Source organism: Schistocerca cancellata, chromosome 12, assembly GCF_023864275.1.
Source record: "Schistocerca cancellata isolate TAMUIC-IGC-003103 chromosome 12, iqSchCanc2.1, whole genome shotgun sequence".
NCBI classification, from domain to species: Eukaryota; Metazoa; Arthropoda; class Insecta; order Orthoptera; family Acrididae; genus Schistocerca; species Schistocerca cancellata.
Window position 1 is genome coordinate 103,900,126 of NC_064637.1, and position 23,525 is coordinate 103,923,650.

At 41.7% G+C, this 23,525-nt stretch overlaps 1 protein-coding gene across 1 annotated transcript in view; it reads left to right on the forward strand.

Moving 5' to 3' along the window:
- The first annotated feature begins 3,383 nt into the window (after positions 1–3,383).
- LOC126109592 (5'-3' exoribonuclease 1) overlaps positions 3,384–23,525 on the forward strand; it is a 196,917-nt gene continuing 176,775 nt past the window's right edge. The window contains exons 1-4 of the mRNA XM_049914630.1: positions 3,384–3,862; positions 4,173–4,304; positions 15,462–15,556; positions 22,757–22,970. Of these exons, the coding sequence (XP_049770587.1) occupies positions 3,788–3,862; positions 4,173–4,304; positions 15,462–15,556; positions 22,757–22,970 (516 nt within the window). The 5' untranslated portion in view covers positions 3,384–3,787. The remainder of the gene's footprint in view (positions 3,863–4,172; positions 4,305–15,461; positions 15,557–22,756; positions 22,971–23,525) is intronic.

The following is a 23,525-nucleotide window of genomic DNA, read 5'->3' on the forward strand; positions in this document are numbered from 1 at the left end:
CTTCGGTTGATTGAATCCCAGTGTGTTTTCCTCGATCTGCGAGCTGAGGTGAAAGAGTTGGCAGCAGGTGCGTCATTAGAGGACAAGGAAGCAATGGATTGTGGAGTGTCAGGCCCTGTTTCATTGGCATTTTGTCCGTCTTCATCAGATAACAGTCCTTCAACACCTGTTGGCTCCTTTAGCGGAACACTACAAAAAGATGACCGTTCCCTTTCTACATCTCTCAAAAAGCCTAGTCTGTTGAAAAACGCCCATTTTGTTGTTGAACTTGGTGCTGCAGAACCTGTTTTCCAGTAGTTATCTCTGATGTCTTCCCATCTTTTCTTACACTGGTTACCTAAAATGGAACGATATTTGTTTAGCTGTGTAATTAGGACAAGACATATTGTTGTATTCTCCAACAGTTTATTGAACGTAACTTCTTCTACAATACAATAGCTGGCTGTACAATAGATGTAGACGTCCGTCGATCTAGCCAGAGATGTGGTTCCTCTCGATCGGCTGGTACTTCGATCGGCGGTGCAGTACAGCGGTTTCGGTGATATCTTCTCGGAGACTCTACTATAGCGGTTGCCATTAGCAGCGGACGAAGACTGGTCTGCCTTCGACCGGCCGGGCCTATATAGTGAGCTGGAGCCAATAGAAACCCGGCGTAGGAATCCATGGTCGGATATGTCACGGCGACCTCTGCAAGGAAAGGTTCCTATTAATCGACTGGAATCTTCGGCGTGTTTACCTGATGTCTTTGCCTGTTTGGCTGTTGGTTTGTTTCCCTCATAGCGTGGCTGTTATGTGGTGCTGCCTGCCATTTAGGGGAACCCGATGGCAGACAGTACACATATTATTTATGTTTCATGTATTAATAATAATTATGGTTTGTGTTACAGGTTTCTAGCTACAGGGGAGAGTTTCGCGTCCCTTGGATATGGTTTTTGGATATCACCAAGCTACGTGAGCATCATAGTTCATGAAACAGTAGAAGCTATGTGCCAACACTTGGCACCTATCTTCCTGCCTCCTCCATCTCGAGAATCTTTCAGGGAAGGTGCAAAAGAATTCTACACTCTTTGGGGTTTCCCTACCTGCTGTGCTGCGATTGATGGGAAACATATAAGGATACAGTGCCCTGGAAAAAGTTGTTCCCTTTTCTGGGATTACAAAGGGCTCTTCTCCATTGTACTTTTGGCATTGGTTGATGTGAACTGTAAAGTCGTTGCGACAGACATACGTTCATATGGGAAGGAAGGAGACAGTGGCATATTTAATAAGTCGGCAATGGGGAAAATGATCATGAAAGGAGACGTGTTTCCAGCAGATGAAGAGCTTCCATTAACTGAAATCAAGATGCCTATTTAGAAAAAAGAGGACGACCTTTTTATGAACTTGACCATGACGTGAGTGTACCACAGAACATTATTCCCCTTCCCGAACAGGAGGATTCTACCTAGCTGAAGGGTTTCAGGTACGAGATACATTTAAGAATTACTTCTGTGAACCTACAAATCAATGATTACAACCTGGAAAAGAACTAAGGCTCAAATAAAGGAAAGTCCGCCGCTCGTGGTCTCGCGGTAGCGTTCTCGCTTCCCGAGCACGGGGTCCCGGGTTCGATTCCCGGCGGGGTCAGGGATTTTCACCTGCCTCGAGATGACTGGGTGTTTGTGTTGTCCTCATCATTTCATCATCATCCAGGAAAGTGGCGAAATTGGACTGAGCAAAGGTTGGGAAATTGTACGGGCGCTGATAACCACGCAGTTGAGCGCCCCACAAACCAAACATCATCATCAAATAAAGGAAATAAAATATTGTTACTGCTCGTAACGACTATTGTTGTAATCGTTTGGTGACAGAAAGAATGGAAGCATAGTTGTAGCCTCCATATTGTACAATTTGTCACAGTAGGAAAAAAACATTAATAAATGAATGTATATATGCAAAACACTTACCATCTTTTTTCATTGCTTCTCCTATCTTCTTCCACACATTATCCTTTGCCATCACATTTCTGAAATCTGTATGCTTACGATCGTACAGTATAGAGTAGCTGCTCACATACTCCACTAACTGCTCGTCATCGTCATCGTGAAAACATTTCTTCGACATAGCGCGTCGTTGATTTCTGCAGTCATCACACACCTGACAGTCGCGGCGCAACTGCTTGACTGCTTCTGCAGCGGCCGAGACGCGGCAGTCGCGATGACGTCACGACCGCTGACTGCCGAGCAGTTACGACGACAAATGTTCCGTTGCTTTGCCGCAACTGCCCGCAGTCATTGCCAGCCGCTACGGCCGGCAGTTGCAGTGGTGGATCTAGGGTTCCTGTACATAGCAGACAGGGGCTAGAGAGGAGTCAGGGTATTACCCTATCCCCCTAACCAACAAGTTCAAGGTGCTGCTTCTAATTAAAACTGAGTCTGAGAGACTCACTTTGCCTGTTGGGGTACCAACTGTCTTGTGTCAAGGGGAGACAAATGCAAAAGGGTACTGGTAAAGTTCTATTAATTGTCAGCAGTTCAAACGTAAAAATGGCAACCCTTAGGGAAATAGCAGCACGGGTTGAGAGGTATCACGTTGTGCATTCAGTGTGGATGCCTCCAAGTCTTACAATTAGCAACTTGCTGAAAGTGGCTGTTCTGGCAGCCATAGAGTTTGAGGAGTATTTCAACTGGCATCTATGGAGGGTACATTAGCATATCTTTTTTCTTTGTAAATATATGTTGTGTATACTTGTTTTCTGATTTGTTCTACATCCTTGAGATCTCCTCACTAAGGCTCTGTGAAACGAAAAGTACCGTACATCTAATTCATTTTAATCTCTGTTGACTTCGTCAACCCATACCCGAACAGGCAAATTGTCACCAACATAACCCACAGCCCTAACCCTCGGGGCACCCTACACATCATCAGAAAGAATAATGTTGGAACTTAAACTATGAATAGGATTGCCGAAAATGAAAAACGCGATAGAAAGTACGAGGAACGGAACAATATACCGGATACCTACATGAAAATGTTGACAGTGAAATTCATTGCAATTACACATATTACGAGCATTTACTTAGTGCTTGAACACAGCATTCAACAATGCTGTGATGTTTACGAAGAATAATACTGTTAGACTATGTGACTAAACATTAACCGTTGCGGAGCGTTCGATATGACCAACCAAAACGGTACACTCCTCGGTTCAAAATTTACTTTCAGGGAGAAACAAATGTCCGTTTTGTACACAAAACTCGCCTTTTTCTTGCTGAAATGTATTGTATTTGTTTCAGACGCGTTTCGCCTTTTACTTGAAGTCATCTTCAGTGGAATAGTTATTCGATTGTTTCAGCTGGCATCTGCATTTCCTCTCATCTGGTCACATGCTAGACTAGAGGATGCACTGTAACTCCACTTACAAAAAACAAGCATATTTTCCTTATACTTCGTAAGTGAAGTTATAGTGCGACCACCAGTATGTGGCCTACTCAGAGTAAGCGCAGAGCCAACCAAAATTCCACTGAAAATGTCTTAAAGTAAAAGGCGAGTCGCATCTGAAACAAATAAAATACATTGCAGCGAGAAAAAGACGGTTTTTACTTACAAAACGAATATTTCTGTGATTGCTGCGGATGGCCGCGCAAACAAACTCGTTGTTGAAACAAACGTCATTCAAATAACCGTTGATTCAGCTAATGTTGGCTACCTTGCTCTTACAGTGAATCGTTGAAAATGTGGAATATAAACAGTTGTGTAAGCAGCTGATATTGTGGTGTTGTAGCGTTTTAAATTTTAGTAGGAAAAAATGGGTGTCCCTAAGTTTTTTAGATGGATTAGTGAAAGATACCCCTGTCTAAGCGAAATTGTGAAGGAATACCAGGTAGGATCATAATTTATAAGAAATGTAATGTGTTTTCGTTACGTTGTTTAGGTTATCAGAAATTTGTAAATAATGTATTTATTCGCGTAGTGCACTGACAAATTGAAATGTTCTTCTTCGAAGTGTTATTCGTCTCGGTGAACGGACGTTTATTTTCTGTTAATAACAGAAACTACTGAATTTCAATCATAACTTGGGACTATAGCCATGAATACCTGAAATTGTCGATGTTTTGTTTTAGTTCAACTTAATACTGTGGCAAGGCTAGTGACATTATTTTGTTTTTCATATATTTGCCGCTGTTTTGCAGATACCAGATTTTGACAACTTATATCTTGACATGAATGGGATCATTCACACATGCTCTCACCCAAATGACTTTGATCCTCATTTTCGGATTACAGAAGAGAAAATATTTAAAGATATATTCCATTATATCGAGGTAAGTTTCTGTTTATTGTTGTATATCGCTACTCTGGTTTACCTTTTATAATCAATGTTTTTATTATTTAGATTGTGCAATCGCATGTAAATCGTCAAACATTTCTACCTACTTTTTTGTTGTGTTCCTTTGCTGTACAACTTCCGTTCATAGCTGCGCATATTAACTATTAATAACAGATGTTATTTGATTTGGATAAATCTTAAAGAAACCAGTAGGATTTTATATTTACTACCAATGTTTGTTTCACAAATGTTCCAGTTGTTTTGTAGATGCAAATTTACAGTTTTTGTCCCCTCGATTTCCACTGGTGCATATCGTTTTAGGGTGCACATTATGTATTACTTCGTTTTCTGTGGATTTTAAAGAAATGTGATATCATTTTTACATCATGTGATTTCTGACAGGCCTTCCTTGGGGGTCGACAGAAGCGTCCGATCCCACGCATCGGCTTTGACGCGTGACGTAAGGGTGTTGTCGTGTGTGACGTCATGACGGCGCGGAGTTTGGTTTGAGTGTGGCTGTCTCCAGTTCTGTTTTATCTTATTTTATTTACTTTTCTGATCTGTTCGTTCTATCCCGTGAGATTTTTTTTTTTTTTAAAAGACCATAAACACTAATCAGCTACTGAAGCATCTTTATCTTCTATGGGTTGCTGGGGTTACGACCCCTGGGGAGGTGGGTGGGTATTCATGCATGGCTGTCTTCACTTACACGTTGTAGCTACGCAAGGCGTCTAAATTTGTTTATATTTAGTTTGCCCCCCCCCCCCCCCCCCCCCCCAAAACACCCCATTTCCCGCACTTGTCCCGTTAGTGTCATTAGGCTTCTTGTGGAAAGTGTGTGTGTTTGTTTTTGTTTGCGCCATATTTGTGACGTCATGGGTCAAAGCAGACGGGCGGGATCGGACGCTTCCGTATTTCCCTTCCTTGGTGACATATTGTGTTGTAGTCAATATGTGATGCAAAGTGCATCATTCTGTCATACATAATGTATCGACGCAGTCAAGTGTTTTCTTGCTTTTCTGCAATAATTTTTGTTCAGTTTTTTGATAATTTGCGGAGGTTAGAGAAGGTAAACTCCTTTGCCAAGATCGCTAGTAATAATCTTTATTCTTGTTAAACTGTCTGTTGAGATCTGAAGGTGGTAATGCCTACCCATATGGGCTCTCAACAGTGCTGACTAAGGCTCCCCACCGAATGGAGATTTCAACGAGGGAGTCCAGAATATAACTACAGCCATCCTTTCGGCAGCTGAATTAGTGATCTTCTATTCCTTCCTGACAGAAGATATTACATTAGTAGTAATCAGAAATCGCAGAGGCCATTAGAGATTGTAGGCGGGTTCTCAAGTACTATAAGCAGCATCTATCAATGGAGCACCCCACTGCCTTTAAGTGGCTTCATGCCCCTGGGCCAACACATAATAAAACGACAGAAGTGCAAATCACATATCTCTCCTTCATAGGTTTGGGCAAAGATCAGATGTCTGCAGAGACCAGACACCTGCAAGTATATGTGATACTACCTTGAATAGCAATGTCTACCTGGACCCAGGCCTTGTCACCGAACATTTTGCCCTGCAGTATTCTTGAGACACAATGTCTGAGAATTATTAACATGCCTTTCATGTCCTATAACAGTGGGCGGAGCAAAAGCAGTTATCTTTTACTTTATGCCACCTGGAGCCGCATAATGCTCCATTCTGTGAATGGGAATTCGTTAGTGTCCTAGCCCACTCCCTTGATACAGCCCCACGGTCAGATCAGATCCACAATCAACTGATCAAATACTTATCGGTGGATTGTCAGTGTCATATCCTTGCCATCTTTAATTGCATCTGGAGTGAGGGCAGGTTTCCATCGCAGTCATAAGAAAGCATCATCATCCCAGTACTGAAACCGGATAAGCATTCTCTATAGGTGAACTGTTATGGCCAAATTAGCCACACCAGTGTTCTCTGCAAGTTGCTTGCACAGCTGATGAGCCAGCGACTGTGTTGGCTCCTTGAACCTCAAGGTTTTCTGGCTCCGTCCCAAGCTGTTCCACTACTGATAATCTAGAGTCTGCCATCCAGGACTTCTTATCACACTGTACTTTCTGGGTTCGAGTTGGTGCTTCCCACAGTAACACCCTCCCCCCCCCCCCTCCCTCCCGTATCCAAGAGAATGAGGCCCGCAGGGCTCTCTACTGAGTGTCCCTCTCTTTCTAGTAGCCAACAACAGTTTAGCAGCTGTTGTGGGGTCCTCAGCATTACTCTCCTTATATACTGACGACTTTTGTCTCTACTATTGCTCCTTTAGTGTGGGTATCACTGAACATCAACTGAAAGGTGCCATATGAAAGGTGCAGCCATGGCCCCTCACTCAAGGCTTTCAGTTTTCAGTCACCAAGAATTGTGCATGCAGTTCTGTCAACATCATACCATTCACCCATAACCTAAACTTTACTTTGATGACCAACTGCTCAGTGTGGTGGAGACTTATTGCTTTTTATGACTGGTCTTCAATGCCCGGTTGATGTTGGTTCTCCATCTTCACCAGCTTAAGCGAAAGAGCTGGCTGCACCTTAATACATTTCGCTGCCTGAGCAACACCGGATGGGGTGCAGATTGCACTACCCTTCTGCAGCTTTACAAAGCCCTGATACAGTTCTGACTTGATTGTTAGAGTCTGGCATACGGTTCAGCATCACCCTCAGCATTGCGGATAATTTGTCTGATACACCACTGTGGGATTCAACTTGTGACAGGAGCCTTTCGAACTAGCCCTGTGAACAACTTACTCGTGGAGGTCGCGGTCCCTCCATTGTCGATCAGGCAACAACAACAGCTTGTCAAGTATGCTATACACATTCCCTAAGCATCCGAACTACCATCTCCTCTTTCTAAACATGGAAATCCATCTCCCACAACAGCAATCCAGATCAGGGATTATGATCGCAGTCCACATCCGGCTCTCCCTCTCTGAATACCAGTTAATTCCTCTACAACACGTCCTCCAGGTCCACTCACATACACCTCCATGGTGTGTCCCTTGGCCACAGCTTTGTCTTGACCTATCACATGGTCCGAAAGTTCAGCCTGCCCCTCTCCCCCCCCCCCCCCCCTCCAATTTTTCTTCATCCTTGCTGCATCCTGGGTAGTCTACACTGATGGCTCAATGGTTGCTGATCATGTGGGCCCCGCATACACTCATGCGGGACGCACTGAACTGAGCTCCTTGCTGGAGGGCTGTAGTGTTTTCACTGTGGAGATGGTTGCCATCTCTCACGCTCTTGAGCATACTCGATCCTCCACCAGTGAGTCCTTTGTCAGTCACATTGAATCCTTGAGCAGTTTGCAAGCTATTGACCAGTGATACCCTTGCCATCCTTTGGTCTTGGCTATCCAGGATTCCTCATATGCCCTTGAACAGTGTGGATGCCAAGTGACCTTTGTCTGAGCCACATTGAGATCACAGGGAATGAACTCGCTGATAACTTCACAAAACTGGCTACCACTAAGCCGACGCTTGAGATTGGTATTTCCAGAAGCAGACCTCTGATTGTTATTACCCCATCATGTTTTACAGTTCTGGATATGGAATGGTCGTTCTGACTTCACCGAACAAACTATGGGTGATAAAGGAGACTATGAAGCTATTGGGATCCCCTATGCAGGCCTCTCACAATGACTCTGCCGGCTCTGCATCTTCCATGCTTGGCTGACTCTTGGTCATCTCCTTAATCGCGACCGGCCGTTGTGGCCGAGCGGTTCTAGGTGCGTCGGTCTGGAACTGCACTGCTGCTATGGTCGCAGGTTCGAATCCTGCCTCGGGCATGGATGTGTGTGCTGTCCTTAGGTTAGTTAGGTTACCCGTGGTCTAGGGGTAGCGTCTTTGATTCATAATCAAAACGTCTTCGGTCCCGGGTTCGATCCCCGCCACTGCCTAAATTTTGATAAATAATCAGCATTGGCGGCCGAAGCCTTCCAGCATAAGAAGTCAGCCTCATTCTGCCAACGGCCTTGTCAAAGAGGGCGGAGGAGCAGAGAGAGGTTCAGGGCACTCTCTTGTCCTAGGGGTGGGAAATTGCCCCTAAAGGCGGAAGAATCAGCAATGATCAACGACATGAGGATGCAGAAGGCAATGGAAACCACTGCATTAAAGACACGTAACTTGTATCCATTGAAGAAGTGTCATGATGATCTCTCCATTGGCAAATGATTCCGGAATAGTCCCCCATTCGGATTTCCGGGAGGGAACTGCCAAGGGGGAGGTTACCATGAGAAAAAGATTGAATAATCTACGAAAGGATAACGTTCTACGAGTCGGGGTGTGGAATGTCAGAAGCTTGAACGTGGTAGGGAAACTAGAAAATCTGAAAAGGGAAATGCAAAGGCTCAATCTAGATATAGCAGGGGTCAGTGAAGTGAAGTGGAAGGAAGACAAGGATTTCTGGTCAGATGAGTATCGGGTAATATCAACAGCAGAGAAAATGGTATAACAGGTGTAGGATTCGTTATGAATAGGAAGGTAGGGCAGAGGGTGTGTTACTGTGAACAGTTCAGTGACCGGGTTGTTCTAATCAGAATCGACAGCAGACCAACACCGACAACGATAGTTCAGGTATACATGTCGACGTTGCAAGCTGAAGATGAACAGATAGAGAAAGTGTATGAGGATATTGAAAGGGTAATGCAGTATGTAAAGGGGGACGAAAATCTAATAGTCGTGGGCGACTGGAATGCAGTTGTAGGGGAAGGAGTAGAAGAAAAGGTTACAGGAGAATATGGGCTTGGGACAAGGAATGAAAGAGGAGAAAGACTAATTGAGTTCTGTAACAAGTTTCAGCTAGTAATAGCGAATACCCTATTCAGGAATCACAAGAGGAGGAGGTATACTTGGAAAAGGTCAGGAGATATGGGTAGATTTCAATTAGATTACATCATGGTCAGACACAGTTTCCGAAATCAGATACTGGATTGTAAGGCGTACTCAGGAGCAGATATAGACTCAGATCACAATATAGTAGTGATGAAGAGTAGGGTGAAGTTCAAGACATTAGTCAGGAAGAATCAATACACAAAGAAGTGGTATACGGAAGTACTAAGGAATGACGAGATACGTTTGAAGTTCTCTAACGCTATAGATACAGCAATAAGGAATACCGCAGTAGGCAGTGCAGTTGAAGAGGAATGGACGTCTCTAAAAAGGGCCATCTCAGAAGTTGGGAAGGAAAACATAGGTACAAAGAAGGTAGCTGCGAAGAAACCATGGGTAACAGAAGAAATACTTCAGTTGATTGATGAAAGGAGGAAGTACAAACATGTTCCGGGAAAATCAGGAATACAGAAATACAAGTCACTGAGGAATGAAATAAATAGGAAGTGCAGGGAAGCTAAGACGAAATGGCTGCAGGAAAAATGTGAAGACATCGAAAAAGATATGATTGTCGGAAGGACAGACTCAGCATACAGGAAAGTCAAAACAACCTTTGGTGACATTAAAAGCAACGGTGGTAACATTAAGAGTGCAACGGGAATTCCACTGTTAAATGCAGAGGCGAGAGCAGATAGGTGGAAAGAATACATTGAAAGCCTCTATGAGGGTGAACATTTGTCTGATGCGATAGAAGAAGAAACAGGAGTCGATTTAGAAGAGAGAGGGGATCCAGTATTAGAATCGGAATTTAAAAGAGCTTTGGAGGACTTACAGTCAAATAAGGCAGAAGGGATAGATAACATTCCATCAGAATTTCTAAAATCATTGGGGGAAGTGGCAACAAAACGACTATTCACGTTGGTGTGTAGAATATATGAGTCTGGCAATATACCATCTGACTTTCGGAAAAGCATCATCCACACAATTCCGAAGACGGCAAGAGCTGACAAGTGCGAGAATTATCGCACAATCAGCTTAACAGCTCATACATCGAAGCTGCTTACAAGAATAATATACAGAAGAATGGAAAAGAACATTGAGAATGCGCTAGGTGACGATAAGTTTGGATTTAGGAAAAGTAAAGGGACGAGAGAGGCAATTCTGATGTTACAGCTAATAATGGAAGGAAGGCTAAAGTAAAATCAAGACACTTTAATAGGATTTGTCAACCTCGAAAAAGCGTTCGACAATATAAAATGGTGCAAGTCGTTCGAGATTCTGAAAAAAAGTAGGGGTAAGCTATAGGGAGAGATGGATCATATACACAGGGTGTATACGCCCTGGGACATCCGGGAGATCCGGGAAAAACCCGGGAATTTTATCATCCGGCACAAATCCGGGAAAAACCCGGGAATTTTTTAGAATTCCGGGATTTTTCATTGTTTTAGATTTTGGTTAAAGTTTTGTAGGTTTGACGTGTAAGATCTGATACGCTGACAAAGAACTTTAGTCCACTACTGCAGAATAATACTGCAGCAATGAAACATAAACCAGAGAATAACACCAAAAATAAAAGTTTAGTTGCATAGAAAATGGGTAATTTACACAACGCACAGACCAATTTGCTGACACCGAAAAGTGTCAAAGGCTTTAGGTCGAAGTTTATGCAATACGTCCGTAACAACTAACGTGCATTCGATGTGTGTGACGTCACAATTGTTTACATTTCTAACAGATGACCAGAAAATATTACGAATAGTGGCTTGAGATGCGTTACTTTCACAGTAAATTTCCACGCAAGATGATTTATATTACGTGTGGGAATGTGCAGTGAATTTCTTAAATCACAGGGCGTTATAACTCTCATTCAAAAAGTAACGCTTTGAGGATCAGCCATTTGAAAAATGTCGGGCCGAGAAGATAAGTCATTTATGCCACTATTCAAAATTTTACCGGCACATTTGTATTTGATATGACTTAACGTGTAACACACGCTAAAAAAAGACCTACCTTCAAGGTAGTTTTCATATTTAATATTGTTCTTTCATAGATAAAACATTATGCAATCGATGACAAAAAGCGTAATTGACCTTCAAAAAAATGTGCATAATGTGTTACTGAGCAATGTCACAAGTCTCTTCATGCCAGAACACTTCACTTTTATACGCGACTGATAATTATTTTGGCACGATTTTAATTGCCAAATTAGAGCCTGTTAGTAGGCCCACGGACTTCCTATCATTGTAGGACTAATAACAGTGGATGCCAATAGAGGATGCAATTCTCGTTCGTACATACACTTCTACTTACGAGTTAACCGCTGTAGAAACACACTTTGCTGAGTGGAGGAGGATGAGGAGATTAGCGTTCAACGTCCTGTCGACAACGAGGTCATTAGAGACGGAGCACAAGCTCAGATTAGGGAAGGATAGGGAAGGAAATCGGTCGTGCCCTTTCGAAGGAACCATCCCGGCATTTGCCTGAAGTGATCTAGGGAAATCACGGAAAACCTAAATCAGGATGGCCAGACGCGGGATTGAACCGTCGTCCTCGCGAATGCGAGACCAGTGTGCTAACCACTGCGCCACCTCGCTCGGTACTTTGTTGAGTTGAGCGAGCTCGGCCTACCTTCGTAACGTAAGCGCCGCGGCCTGTCTTTCTCGTAGGTCTCGTGCTCCGAATAACTGCCGTCATTCGCTAGCGAGATCACGTGACATGAGCTATGACTGACTGACAAAAGGGCATCGCTCAACGCAATCTCTATTTTAGAGTTTCGGAAACTACCGTGCTGTAATTTGTGGAATTTGGGTATATACTTTAGCAATACGAAAACAAACTCTGTGCATATTGTCTCGCATCAAACAACTTTCCAAACGCATTGTTTTTCCTGGATTTCGTTTCCTAAGGTGCTGGGACGTCTTTCGCCGTTTTACAGCTCCGAGGGAAAGTATACTGTTACTTAACCCGGATGTATTTTCACCCGCTTTATACGTAATTTCATCCGGGAGAAATAGTGTTTTTAACCGGGAAATCCGGGAAAAATCCGGGAATTTTTTTTTCTTGTCCACGTAGACACCCTGTATACAATATGTACAACAACCAAGAGGGAATAATAAGAGTGGACGATCAAGAACAAAGTGCTCGTATTAAGAAGGGTGTAAGACAAGGCTGTAGCCTTTTGCCCCTACTCTTCAATCTGTACATAGAGGAAGCAATGATGGAAATAAAAGAAAGGTTCAGGAGTGGAATTAAAATACAAGGTGAAAGGATATCAATGATACGATTCACTGATGACATTGCTATCCTGAGTGAAAGTGAAGAAGAATTAAATGATCTGCTGAACGGAATGAACAGTCTAATGAGTACACAGTATGGTTTGAGAGTAAATTGGAGAAAGACGAAGGTAATGAGAAGTAGTAGAAATGAGAACAGCGAGAAACTTAACATCAGGATTGATGGTCACGAAGTCAGTGAAGTTAAGGAATTCTGCTACCTAGGCAGTAAAATAACAAATGACGGACGGAGCAAGGAGGACATCAAAAGCAGACTCGCTATGGCAAAAAAAGGCATTTCTCGCTAAGAGAAGTCTACTAATATCAAATACCGGCCTTAATTTGAGGAAGAAATTTCTGAGGCTGTACGTGTGGAGTACAGCATTGTATGGTAGTGAAACATAGACTGTGGCAAAACCGGAACAGAAGAGAATCGAAGCATTTGAAATGTGGTGCTATAGGCGAATGTGGAAAATTAGGTGGCCTGAGAAGGTAAGGAATGAGGAGGTTCGACGCAGAATCGGAGAGGAAAGGAATATGTGGAAAACACTGATAAGGAGAAGGGACAGGATGATAGGACATCTGCTAAGACATGAGGGAATGACTTCCATGGTACTAGAGGGAGCTGTAGAGGGCAAAAACTGTAGAGGAAGACAGAGATTGGAATACGTCAAGCAAATAATTGAGGACGTAGGTTGCAAGTGCTACTCTGAGATGAAGAGGTTCGCACAGGAAAGGAATTTGTGGCAGGCCGCATCAAACCAGTCAGTAGACTGATGACCAAAAAAAAAAAAAAAAGAAGTTCTAAGTCTAAAGTCTAGGGGACTGATGACCTGAGATGTTAAGTCCCATAATGCTCAGAGCCATTTGAACCATTGTGAACCTTAATCACAAGTACACATGGTACTGTTGTTGTGGTTCCTGTTTGATGGTGGTTCACGTTTTGCTAGACTGTCCCAACCTAGCTGCCCTGTGGTGTACACTCGATCTCCCTGACTCACTGCTCTTGGTGTTAGGAGGCGAAACCTCAGTGGCTAACTTAGTTTTACATTTTATTCGTGAAGGGCGCTTTTACCCCTTTCTCTAAGGGAGAGCTACTTTACCTGTTAGCCCATTGAGGGGTTGGCAGAACACTCTGTTGCCACCTTTTACTTTTCCTTCCCTCCCCTCTCCTGTGGTCTGTTCAAATTGTTTATCTTATGTTTATCTGTGCTTCTCTTGCCCAATCTTTGTTGCTAGTCTTTCCTAGGCAGTTTCTGAGTGAGGCACCTCTGGTAACTGGTGGTGGGTGTATTCTGTTTTTAGGTGCTTCCGAGTGCTCTCTAGGTAGGGTACCTTGCCTGCCTTTCTTCCTATATCCTCTTCTTCTTCTATTGTGTCCCTTGTCTAGCCTTTGTTGACCTTTGGTAGACCGCGGAAATTTTCTTCCCCTGGGTGTTGCGAGCTAGGCCATCTCTGATGTACACTCGTGTAGACCTGTTTTTTCGAGGAAAAAGGGACTGATAACGTAGTAAGCTGGCCCCTTTAATCACCCAGCCAACCAAACCCAACAAATGTGATTTCATAAAAATAACTAAAATTGTTGTTACGGTGCATATTTTATGCTAGCTGGTTTTTGATAAATCTGCCTTTTTGATGATGTCGCGAGACAAATCAGTTGAGTGCTACAAGCAAGTTCAGTATTTTCCCAGAATTTTTGCGTGTTAGCTTCATGCAGACAATATAGGCCACATCGAGAAGGTAGATGATTCTCCCAGAGTGAGTTTTTGCGAAACTATTAAGTATTACATCAATTGTGGATATTTCAATAATACATTGTAGCAGAGAATTATTTTCTTTTATTTTTTACTGAAAATGTTACAACTTATGAGGCAGAATGTTTATTCTTGTTGTAATGCCTAGACTTACTCATGGCAAGAAGTTTGATAACATCTCACCTCATTTTTTGGAAGTATATCCAGCTGTAAAGATACTTTTATGCTTCCATTGTCTACTTATGTTCAGTATAGAAGGAAGTTGCAGCCATAACAGATAGCATTGCAGTCTAGAATACTAAGCTTCATCTTGCTGATATAGTTCAACCATAAGAGAAATGGGCTTCAGGACGTGTGGTTCCCGATGAGTGATGTATGGAGCTGACAAACTCCACAATGTGTTACATGTAGTCAAAATTGACATTCAGCCTGATACTGACAAGAGGTTAATACTACTTCTCACATAAATACCATAGACTGGAAATTAAATAAAGGTGTTCCACTATGGTATTGCATGTAGCATGAGTGCAAGTTATGATATGTGTCAATATTTTCACTACCGGGGTGTCAGATTTAACACCTGAGGCGTATAGTTTAGTGAAAATTTGGAAGATATAAAGTAGGTACAAAATGTTTAATGTGGTTTGCTTTAGTGCCTAATTTTTTGATATATTTCTCACTTTTTGACCAATTTAGCAACTGGTAAGTCACCATTGCAATGTCAGTTGTGACATTAGTGGGGAAAAAAACATATTGTGTAATATACTTGGATTTTAACACTTTTTTTCTCATCAGATTAGCTGACACTCATCTGATCCCCCTTCCTCCCTTCAAATTTCTTCATTAGAGGGAAAAAGAGGTCATTATGTCGCATGGAATTGTGCATTTCCTCTCCTACTTGTATAAAGGACGTTCAAAAAGAAATGAGCCAGAAGCATACAGAAACCACTACCTGTATGTTAGAAGTATTGACCCTGGCTGTTGAGACACTTTTCCCATTGTGACACTAGGTGGTGAATGGCTGTCTCATAAAATTCCCAGGGCTGTGTTGTTAACCAGTTCTGCATGTACAGCTGGAGCATCAGTTTGCTTTTTGAATGAGAAAATAACCCACTTTTCATTGCAGAACATGTGAAAGTCGTATTGAAATATTTTTAGTCGAAAAGAAAACTACCTTACCATTACGCAAAAAGTGTGTACTACTTCAGATAATAATATGTGTTTTTATATTGAATTTATTATTCTTAATATTGTTTTTCTGTTGTTCTAGGTATTGTTTCGTATGATCAAACCAAAGAAACTATTCTTCCTAGCTGTGGATGGTGTAGCCCCTAGAGCAAAGATGAACCAGCAACGTGGACGAAGGTTTGTGTAGTTATTAAATTTTAAGGAATGTTACAAGGTAGAAAATGCTGGAAAGTAGGAGAGGACTAATAACAAGTGGAATTACTTGGTTCATTTGCTGCAGCTGTAGTTATCGCTCACAACAAACGAGGGTCTGATTTGAAATGCAGGCCCACTTTTACACTCGAGCGAACACGAGTGAATGCACATTCACAAGCAATGCACACAGGGTTTGCTTTCATGTACCTTCATTGACTTGTACCTGCGAATACGCATTTGCACTAGAGCAAACAGAAGAAAAAGCATTCAACGTGTTTTGGCTTTTGGTGCTAAAACGTTGTTCCTGTAAATATGCTTAACCTATATTTAGCACAGCTTGATAGAGAAAAGGAACATAGAACCAGGTTTATTGTGTATAACGAGCACACTGATGGATGTGAAAGCAAAATGGCATAGACACAGAAAAATATGAGTGTCTGAATTTTTGCACAGGCATGAAAGCAGTGGTTGGGCTCAGATTAGTGATTTGCAGCTGCACCCATCACTTGCTTTGTTCCAAAACTTCAGCCACATGTTGGTGGATAATTTCAATCTTCTTCTACCTGCAACTGAACCGATGGACACAAATTATTGAAGGTCCAAATCGGTAGAAGAAAGGCTAGCGCTAACCCTGCATTTCTTAGCTCAAATATCTAAGTGGTATATCAACCGCATCTGTTTCCCAAATAATTTCTGAAGTATGTAGTGCCTTATGTGAAACACTTGCAGTTTTATAAAGGTAAATGCAAGGGAGATAGTCATTAAAAATGAGTGATGTAATGTAAAAATTTACAAGAAACAACAGGCAAAAATTTTCATTTATTCTGCTCCTGTATTTAAATTTTCTAAAATTGTGACATTAAGACGGATACCTTGAATGTAAACCACTGGAACGATAAGGTCTTATGTGTATTTTTGTTTTACATGAAACAAATGAAGAAATAAATGGGGAAAAAACCAGGACATTGATGATACCAGAAAATTTGTGGACCACATTACCTGTCACGTACGCAGTATCTGTAGATGTGGAGGAGGAGAAAGAGTATTTGTATCGCAGCAGTTTGAAAGCAAACCATTTGGAATTATATTCCCAATGCTGTATGTTGTTTAGCCCTTTCACACCTAAGAGAAGACAGTAGTGAGTTAATTTTGTCCTTAACTTCACTTGTTGGCACTGCCAACACTTCAACAATTTCTTTCCAAGCATTTTCATTTATTTATTATTTTTTTATTTTATTTTTTCAGTGTGTTTCCACTGTGGATCTTTGTGATTCCACAATCACCTGCGGGATCTGTATTCTTCTGTCAACAGAAGCACTGTTTCACCACAAAAACACTTACAATAAACACCACCAACAATAGTTCACATGCAAAAAAAAAAAAAACACTGCAGGAAAGCAAGCGCACTCTGTCTGCCATTGAAGCAGTGGAGAGGACAAGAACTTCCTTTGATAGTTTGTTTTAAAATAGACGCCCAACAGATCACAGGAGAATACTTGCGAATGCGACCCGCACATGGCTGAATGCCATGCACTAAGCATTTAAACCAGAGAGAATTCTCATTCGCTGTTGCATGTTTGCTTTGGTGTAAAGGGTTTAAGTGAATTTGTACAGACACATATTGCAGGAACTCGCTCTTGGTAACCACACATGTTGTAGAAATCTCGTGTTCTGTATGACCACAGAAGCTCTTCACAGGAAGTTGCGCATTAATAAATTTGTCAGAGTGACTTCCTGAACAGGTTGGTGGTGTAAGGTGGCACCAGTTCTGGCATATTGTCCTGTAATTGTAATGAATTAACTGTTGTGACATAGTGCTGTCCAAAGAGTGCTCAAAGAAATAATGAAATGTGTAACAAATATTTGAGAGAGTAGAGGACATCATCTACCTTCAAATAACATATTTTGTGTCATATACTCATCATTAAAATGGTAGCAACTTTAATTGTAAATACATTTTGTCATTTATAGCTGGTGAGGACACAGGAACTTTTGCACCCCTAGTGCATATGAGAAAAATTCTGAACGTAATTCAGCCCAGTTCTTAACCCTCACAGTGGATAGTGCAAACGGTTAGCTACAAGTTCTTTTTAAAAAGTTCAGAATTGTTTTAATGTATTAATTATGACCACATATAACACGGATACATCTTCAGCATGAGGACAGCACTGTTCGCATGTATTACAGGAGAACTTGTCATAATACTGATGTCAGCTGGCCAGTCACAGGAGTTAACACAGTATAGGGTGAGGCAGCTAAGCAAAATCCATAACTAGTAAATATAACGAGCTGCAGTTTGCGCTAAATTATGTGGAAAGTGTGGTGAATTTTGTGGCGTACAAAAGTTATTTGAAACATTTATGTCTGCCTCATTATGATGCCAACTGTTTTTGTAAATGGACTGTGTAGTGTTTTCTGCAGCATTGAAAGAGTCTTTGGAAGAAGACATCAGGGACATGACATGTGGAACTGGATCAAATAGTTGCAAGGTAACAGTACTATAAACTACTGTCCTTCTGTCAGAAGGTGATGTCCCATAAATGTCTACCCTACTGTACCAAATGTAATCAAACATGTGATTAAGTACAGTTCATCTGTTTACTGTGTGCTTGAAGCCCATCAGGCTGTGCTTTATTGTTGTAGTAGCTCAAAAACTTACTTGAGAAGATATTTTGTGACTCACAATGAATATGCCAGTCAGGAAAGGGTGTATGGTTTTCATTTTTGGCAAATATCACCAAGTTTTTAGTGCAGCATAGCTGTTGTGTGCAGGAAAGTACACTGATTGTACCAAACTCTCACAACCAGCCCTTTCAAACATTGTATGAAAGTTCAAAGAAGCAAGAAGAATAAAATATACCAACAAGAAAGAACAGCAACTGATGAGATAAATGCAACTAACATTGTCGCAGCAGTAACATGTTATCCACATGGCACTGCGAAGCAGCTTGGAATGTGCAAATGGGATCAGCCAAAGCTGTGTGTTGCACATTGTGCAAACCCATTTCATCCTCCACATTTTGCTCTACCGACTGCTTTTGACAAGCTTTCAAAATTGAACAAAGTTTTCTGTAGGGTGTGTACAAAAACTGCAAAGTGACATGGCAGTGTTTATGGATGAAACATTTTTTACAGATTGAGACCAAATCAATCTTTGCAAAAGCATTACTGATCAGCTGAAAATGTACACTTGTCAAGGGAAACATATTAAAGACCACATTGGTCTGTCAATATCTGGTGCAGGTTTACAAGTATTACGACATTGGTCCCCGCTTTCGTGATGGGAATCCAATAGCCTCAAGTATCTGTAGTTTCTAACAGCAGTATTATGAAGAGGTAGGATTGCTACTCGCCATGCAGAGGAGAGTCAAGTCACAGGCACGCAACAGGAAGACTGCTATGCATGCTGAACAGATAAGCTGTCACCTAAGGCTATCCATGTAGTACCAATACGATAGATGTCTCGCTCTTTCCACACGTGAATGAGCGGCATTCCATAAATAATGCAACACATTCTTTCTCTCGGCCAATTCGGTCGGAAGAACTGGAATTTCTTGAGTGACGTTGAAAAATATTCCTGCTTAAGCCCCTATAGTTTCATGAAGTTCCGATAGGTGGTGGCACTACACATAGCCTTCAAAATGTTGTCTGTAACAGAGGTGTGTTCCAAGCAGAGAGCTGTCATTGAGTTTCTTTCGATGGAGAACCAGAGCATTGTAGATATTCATAGATGCTTGCAGAATGTCTACGGAGATGTAGCAGTGAACAAAAGCACGGCGAGGCATTTGTCATCATCGCAACGGGATCACTCAGACCTGTCTGATCTCCCGTGTCCCGGTCAGCTGAACGCAACTGTGACTCCTGCAATGTTGGAACATGCAGACAGTCTCATTCGAGGTGATTGACAAATCAGTCACACACCTCACTGCTCAACTGGACATCTGTGTTGGTAGTGCTGACACATTTGTCCACCAATTGGGTACTCAAAGGTTTGTGGCTGCTGAGTTTCTTGCTGCCTAACACAAGACCATAAAAAACAACAACAAAGGACCATATGTGCAGAATTGCTTGCACATTACAAGGCTGATTGTGACAATTTTTTTGTTGAACATCGTCACAGGCTGTGAAACGTGGGTTCATCACTTTGAACCAGAAACTAAACGGCAATCCGCGGAGTGGTGCCACACTATGTCTGAAGTGTATTGTGCTGCCCGCAGGAAACTGAAAAAAGTGACTTCAGTATGTTCATCACCACAAAAATGCAACCAAACTTCTCCTTTTACATGAAAATGCAAGATGCAAGACCCACACATGTCAGCACATCCAAGAGGGGCTCATAAAACTTCATTGCACTGTTCTTCCTTATCCATGTTACTGTCCAGATCTCTCACCATCTGACTTCCATGTGTTTGGCCCAGTGAAGGAAGCAATCTGCGGGAAGTAGTACATAGCTGATGGTGAGGTTATTGATGCAACAAGACATTGACTTCATCATTAACCATTAGAGTGGTAGTATGCGGACGTATGGGTCGTCTCAGTAAGGTGGTGTAAGATTGTCATATAAAACAGGGACTATGTTGAAAAGTAGGGTTTTATAGCCAAAAGAGTTGGGAATAATATGATGTATTGGAATGTGTTGCATTACATATTGAATGCCCCTTGTAATTGCAGATATTAACAGAACATTTGGAGATTGGTCACTCAGTCATCCTTCACACACAGAATGGCCTGTATGCTCAACAGACTTAAAACCTATGGATTTTTATCTTTGATAAAGATTAAAACAAGAGGTCTGCATGGAAACTCTGATTCCCAAAGTCAGAAAATGCCATTACCTTGGGCCTCTGCTAAGTCCAGATGAAATCCAACCTGGAATATTGTCTGCCTGGAAGTGCATTGTAGCATGTATCAATGCTCAAAGTGAATATTTTGAGGTCTTACTATCACAATCATAGTAATGAGCACGCGCGCACAAGCGCACACACACACACACACATACACACACACACAAATCTGAATTGTACCTGGGTTTGGGTGAATTTAATAAAGTAAGGCAGACATTTGGGACCCCTTCTCCAACTGGCAGGACAGTGGTTAGTGGTGCTCTTATCTTTTTACAAATTCCACATGTGCTGTGATTTTTAAGTGTTGTTCACAGGCTCTTTCCAGTTCCACAGAAAAGGGTTTCATTTGAAAATATGCAGGTCGGTACCATAATTCAATAGCTACAAATGTAAAAAGTTACTGGTGCACATTGTAAAATTGGCCACGTTGTCTGCTATAACATTGGGAAAATGGCACCTCGATATATTTACTTGCTCTGTATATATTTGGGGTAGCCTGTCTTAGCTGCTGTATACATTAGTTCATTGCAAATCGAATAAGATGACACATTCAGGAGGAATGGGATTGAAACTGCTTACCGCCTTGCCAGTTTGTTTTCCACAGTTTCCATAAGTTGGTGGGTGCGATTGCTGGGATTTTGCCTTTGAAAAGGCTACATCCATTCTCTTCCTCATACCTTCCCTATTCAAACTTGTGTGTGTCCTCTAATGGGCTCACTCTCTATGGGGTACTAAATACTAATCTTCTGCCGTCAGCTACAAAATAATTATTCATTTCTTTGACACACTTTGCACTGAATTTGATGGAAAAAGTTACTAAGTATCAGCTAATACATTCTTCCCAAATGATTGAGTCACACACTGTTTCCACCCAACAAATTTCATATAAATATAAGACCATTTCTTTACTTCTCTTCTCTCTGGTGCTTATCTTTTGTTTGTTTGTGTGCATGTGCGTGTCTGAGTGTGCGCACGTTTGTATAACTGTGTGTAACTGTTCACACGAGATGAAGTACGCCCTGTCTCAGCTGCAGTGAATGAGTCACCGGTGTCTTTCAGGTCACAGGACTGGGTGTAGTTGTACATCTCTTCTCAAAAGTCTTTGACAGTACTGCCCCCTCCCTCCCCATCAGTGTGAGTAATGCAGAGCCCATGCTTCGTTAATATCTCTATCATCTACCCCCGTGCCTCAGTCATTAGTTTAATGTCACTTGACAATTCCTCAGCAGGAGTAACTGCCAGTACATTCCAGATCGAGGGCATAGATGTGATTGCTAACTTCCAGAGCTGTAGCATAGTTAGAGATATTGACACACACACACACACACACACACACACACACACACACACACACACACACACACACAAAACTATTTCTGTTTTCCTTTTTCTTTAATTGGTAGTATTATCTTTTTTGCTCAATAATTTCCCGCTCTCTCTCTCTCTCTCTCTCTCTCTCAGCCCTCCTGTCTGATTTCTCCCCACCTTCCACTAAGGTCATTATACTTCTAATTTCTCTCCCCCACTTGATTTTACTTCTCACTCCATCCATCTGTTATTTTTGTACCAACACAGTGCTTACCTACATGCAGGTCACCCCAGAACCCAATATGAAAGGGAACCCACATACTGAGAAGGTGGAACGAAACAAAGATGAAGCATATTGTATCACTACTATAAAAACTTACTGTCAACTTTGTAGTGGAATTTTCTGAAAGACTAGAGGTTTAAGGAATACATACAAAGTGCAGAGTATCATCAACAAACCTATCAATTCAGACGCCTACCTGAACACTATTACTGATCTTTGAACAGATGTTGTGCGCGCGCACAACATCTGTTCAAAGATCAGTAATAGTGTTCAGGTAGGCGTCTGAATTGATAGGTTTGTTGATGATACTCTGCACTTTGTATGTATTCCTTAAACCTCTAGTCTTTCAGAAAATTCCACTACAAAGTTGACAGTAAGATGGTGATAAAACAGATTTTCTTTATCTTTTTAAAAATTTCTACAATCATAAATGTACAGCAGTTAGGCCAGTTCGTATAATGAATATTAAGTCATTGTAACAAAAAGAAAGGGTGAGATCTTGGTAATATCTACATCTACATCCATACTCCTCAAGCCACCTGACGGTGTGTGGCCTCACATTGTATAGGCCTACTTATGTATTTTCTCTATGAATTTGGAACAGCATCTGACAGAGTCCAATATGTTCTGCTGCACTTAGTGTGCGTTGACAACCTAGGAGATAGGTGTTCCTCTTGTGTTCAGCGTATTTCTATTGTCTCTTTGTGCACAGTGGAGTGTGTTAAATCAACTTGCCTTTGTATACAGATTTCGTTCAGCCAAAGAGGCAGAAATTCTGGAGCGCAACGCCCGCGAGAGGGGTGAGAAGCTGCCTTCGGAGGCACGGTTTGACTCGAACTGCATCACCCCTGGTACATGCTTCATGGATCGCCTACACCAGCAGCTCAAGTACTTTGTCACCTACAAGGTGTCCACTGACAGGCTGTGGCAGAACGTCACTGTCATACTGTCTGGTCACGAGGTGAGAATGTAATTGCAGTATATCCGTTCCCTCCAAGAAAGCTGTTTTATGAGGTGGAGGAGACAGAATCTTCTTTAGTTTCCTGAAAATGCAATAGCAAACTGTCATAAAGATAAAAATATTTATTTCTAGAAGTAACATTTAGCATTAAATCTACTTCTATACTTTTCAAACTATTTTTAAGTGCATGACATAGTTTACTTCATGTTGTACTAGTTATTAGGCCTTATTATGTCCTTTTGTGTATAGAGTATAAGGAGAATGACTGCTGGAACACCTTGTGCACACTGTAACTAGTTTAATTTTGCCTTTGTGATACATACAGGAGTAATATTTAGGGGTTGCTCACTCAAGCTGGTTCTTAAAACTTACTAAGTATGCTTTCAAGGGATATTTTGCGTCCATCACGAAGCATCTACCGGACCAATTTTTTCAGCATCTCTGTAACTCTTTCTCTCTCATCGGCCAAATGAACCTGTGACCATATGTGCAGCCTTTCTTCATACATGCATTACAAAATAAATAGTGCGAGGATAAGCTAAAAATTATCCAGGC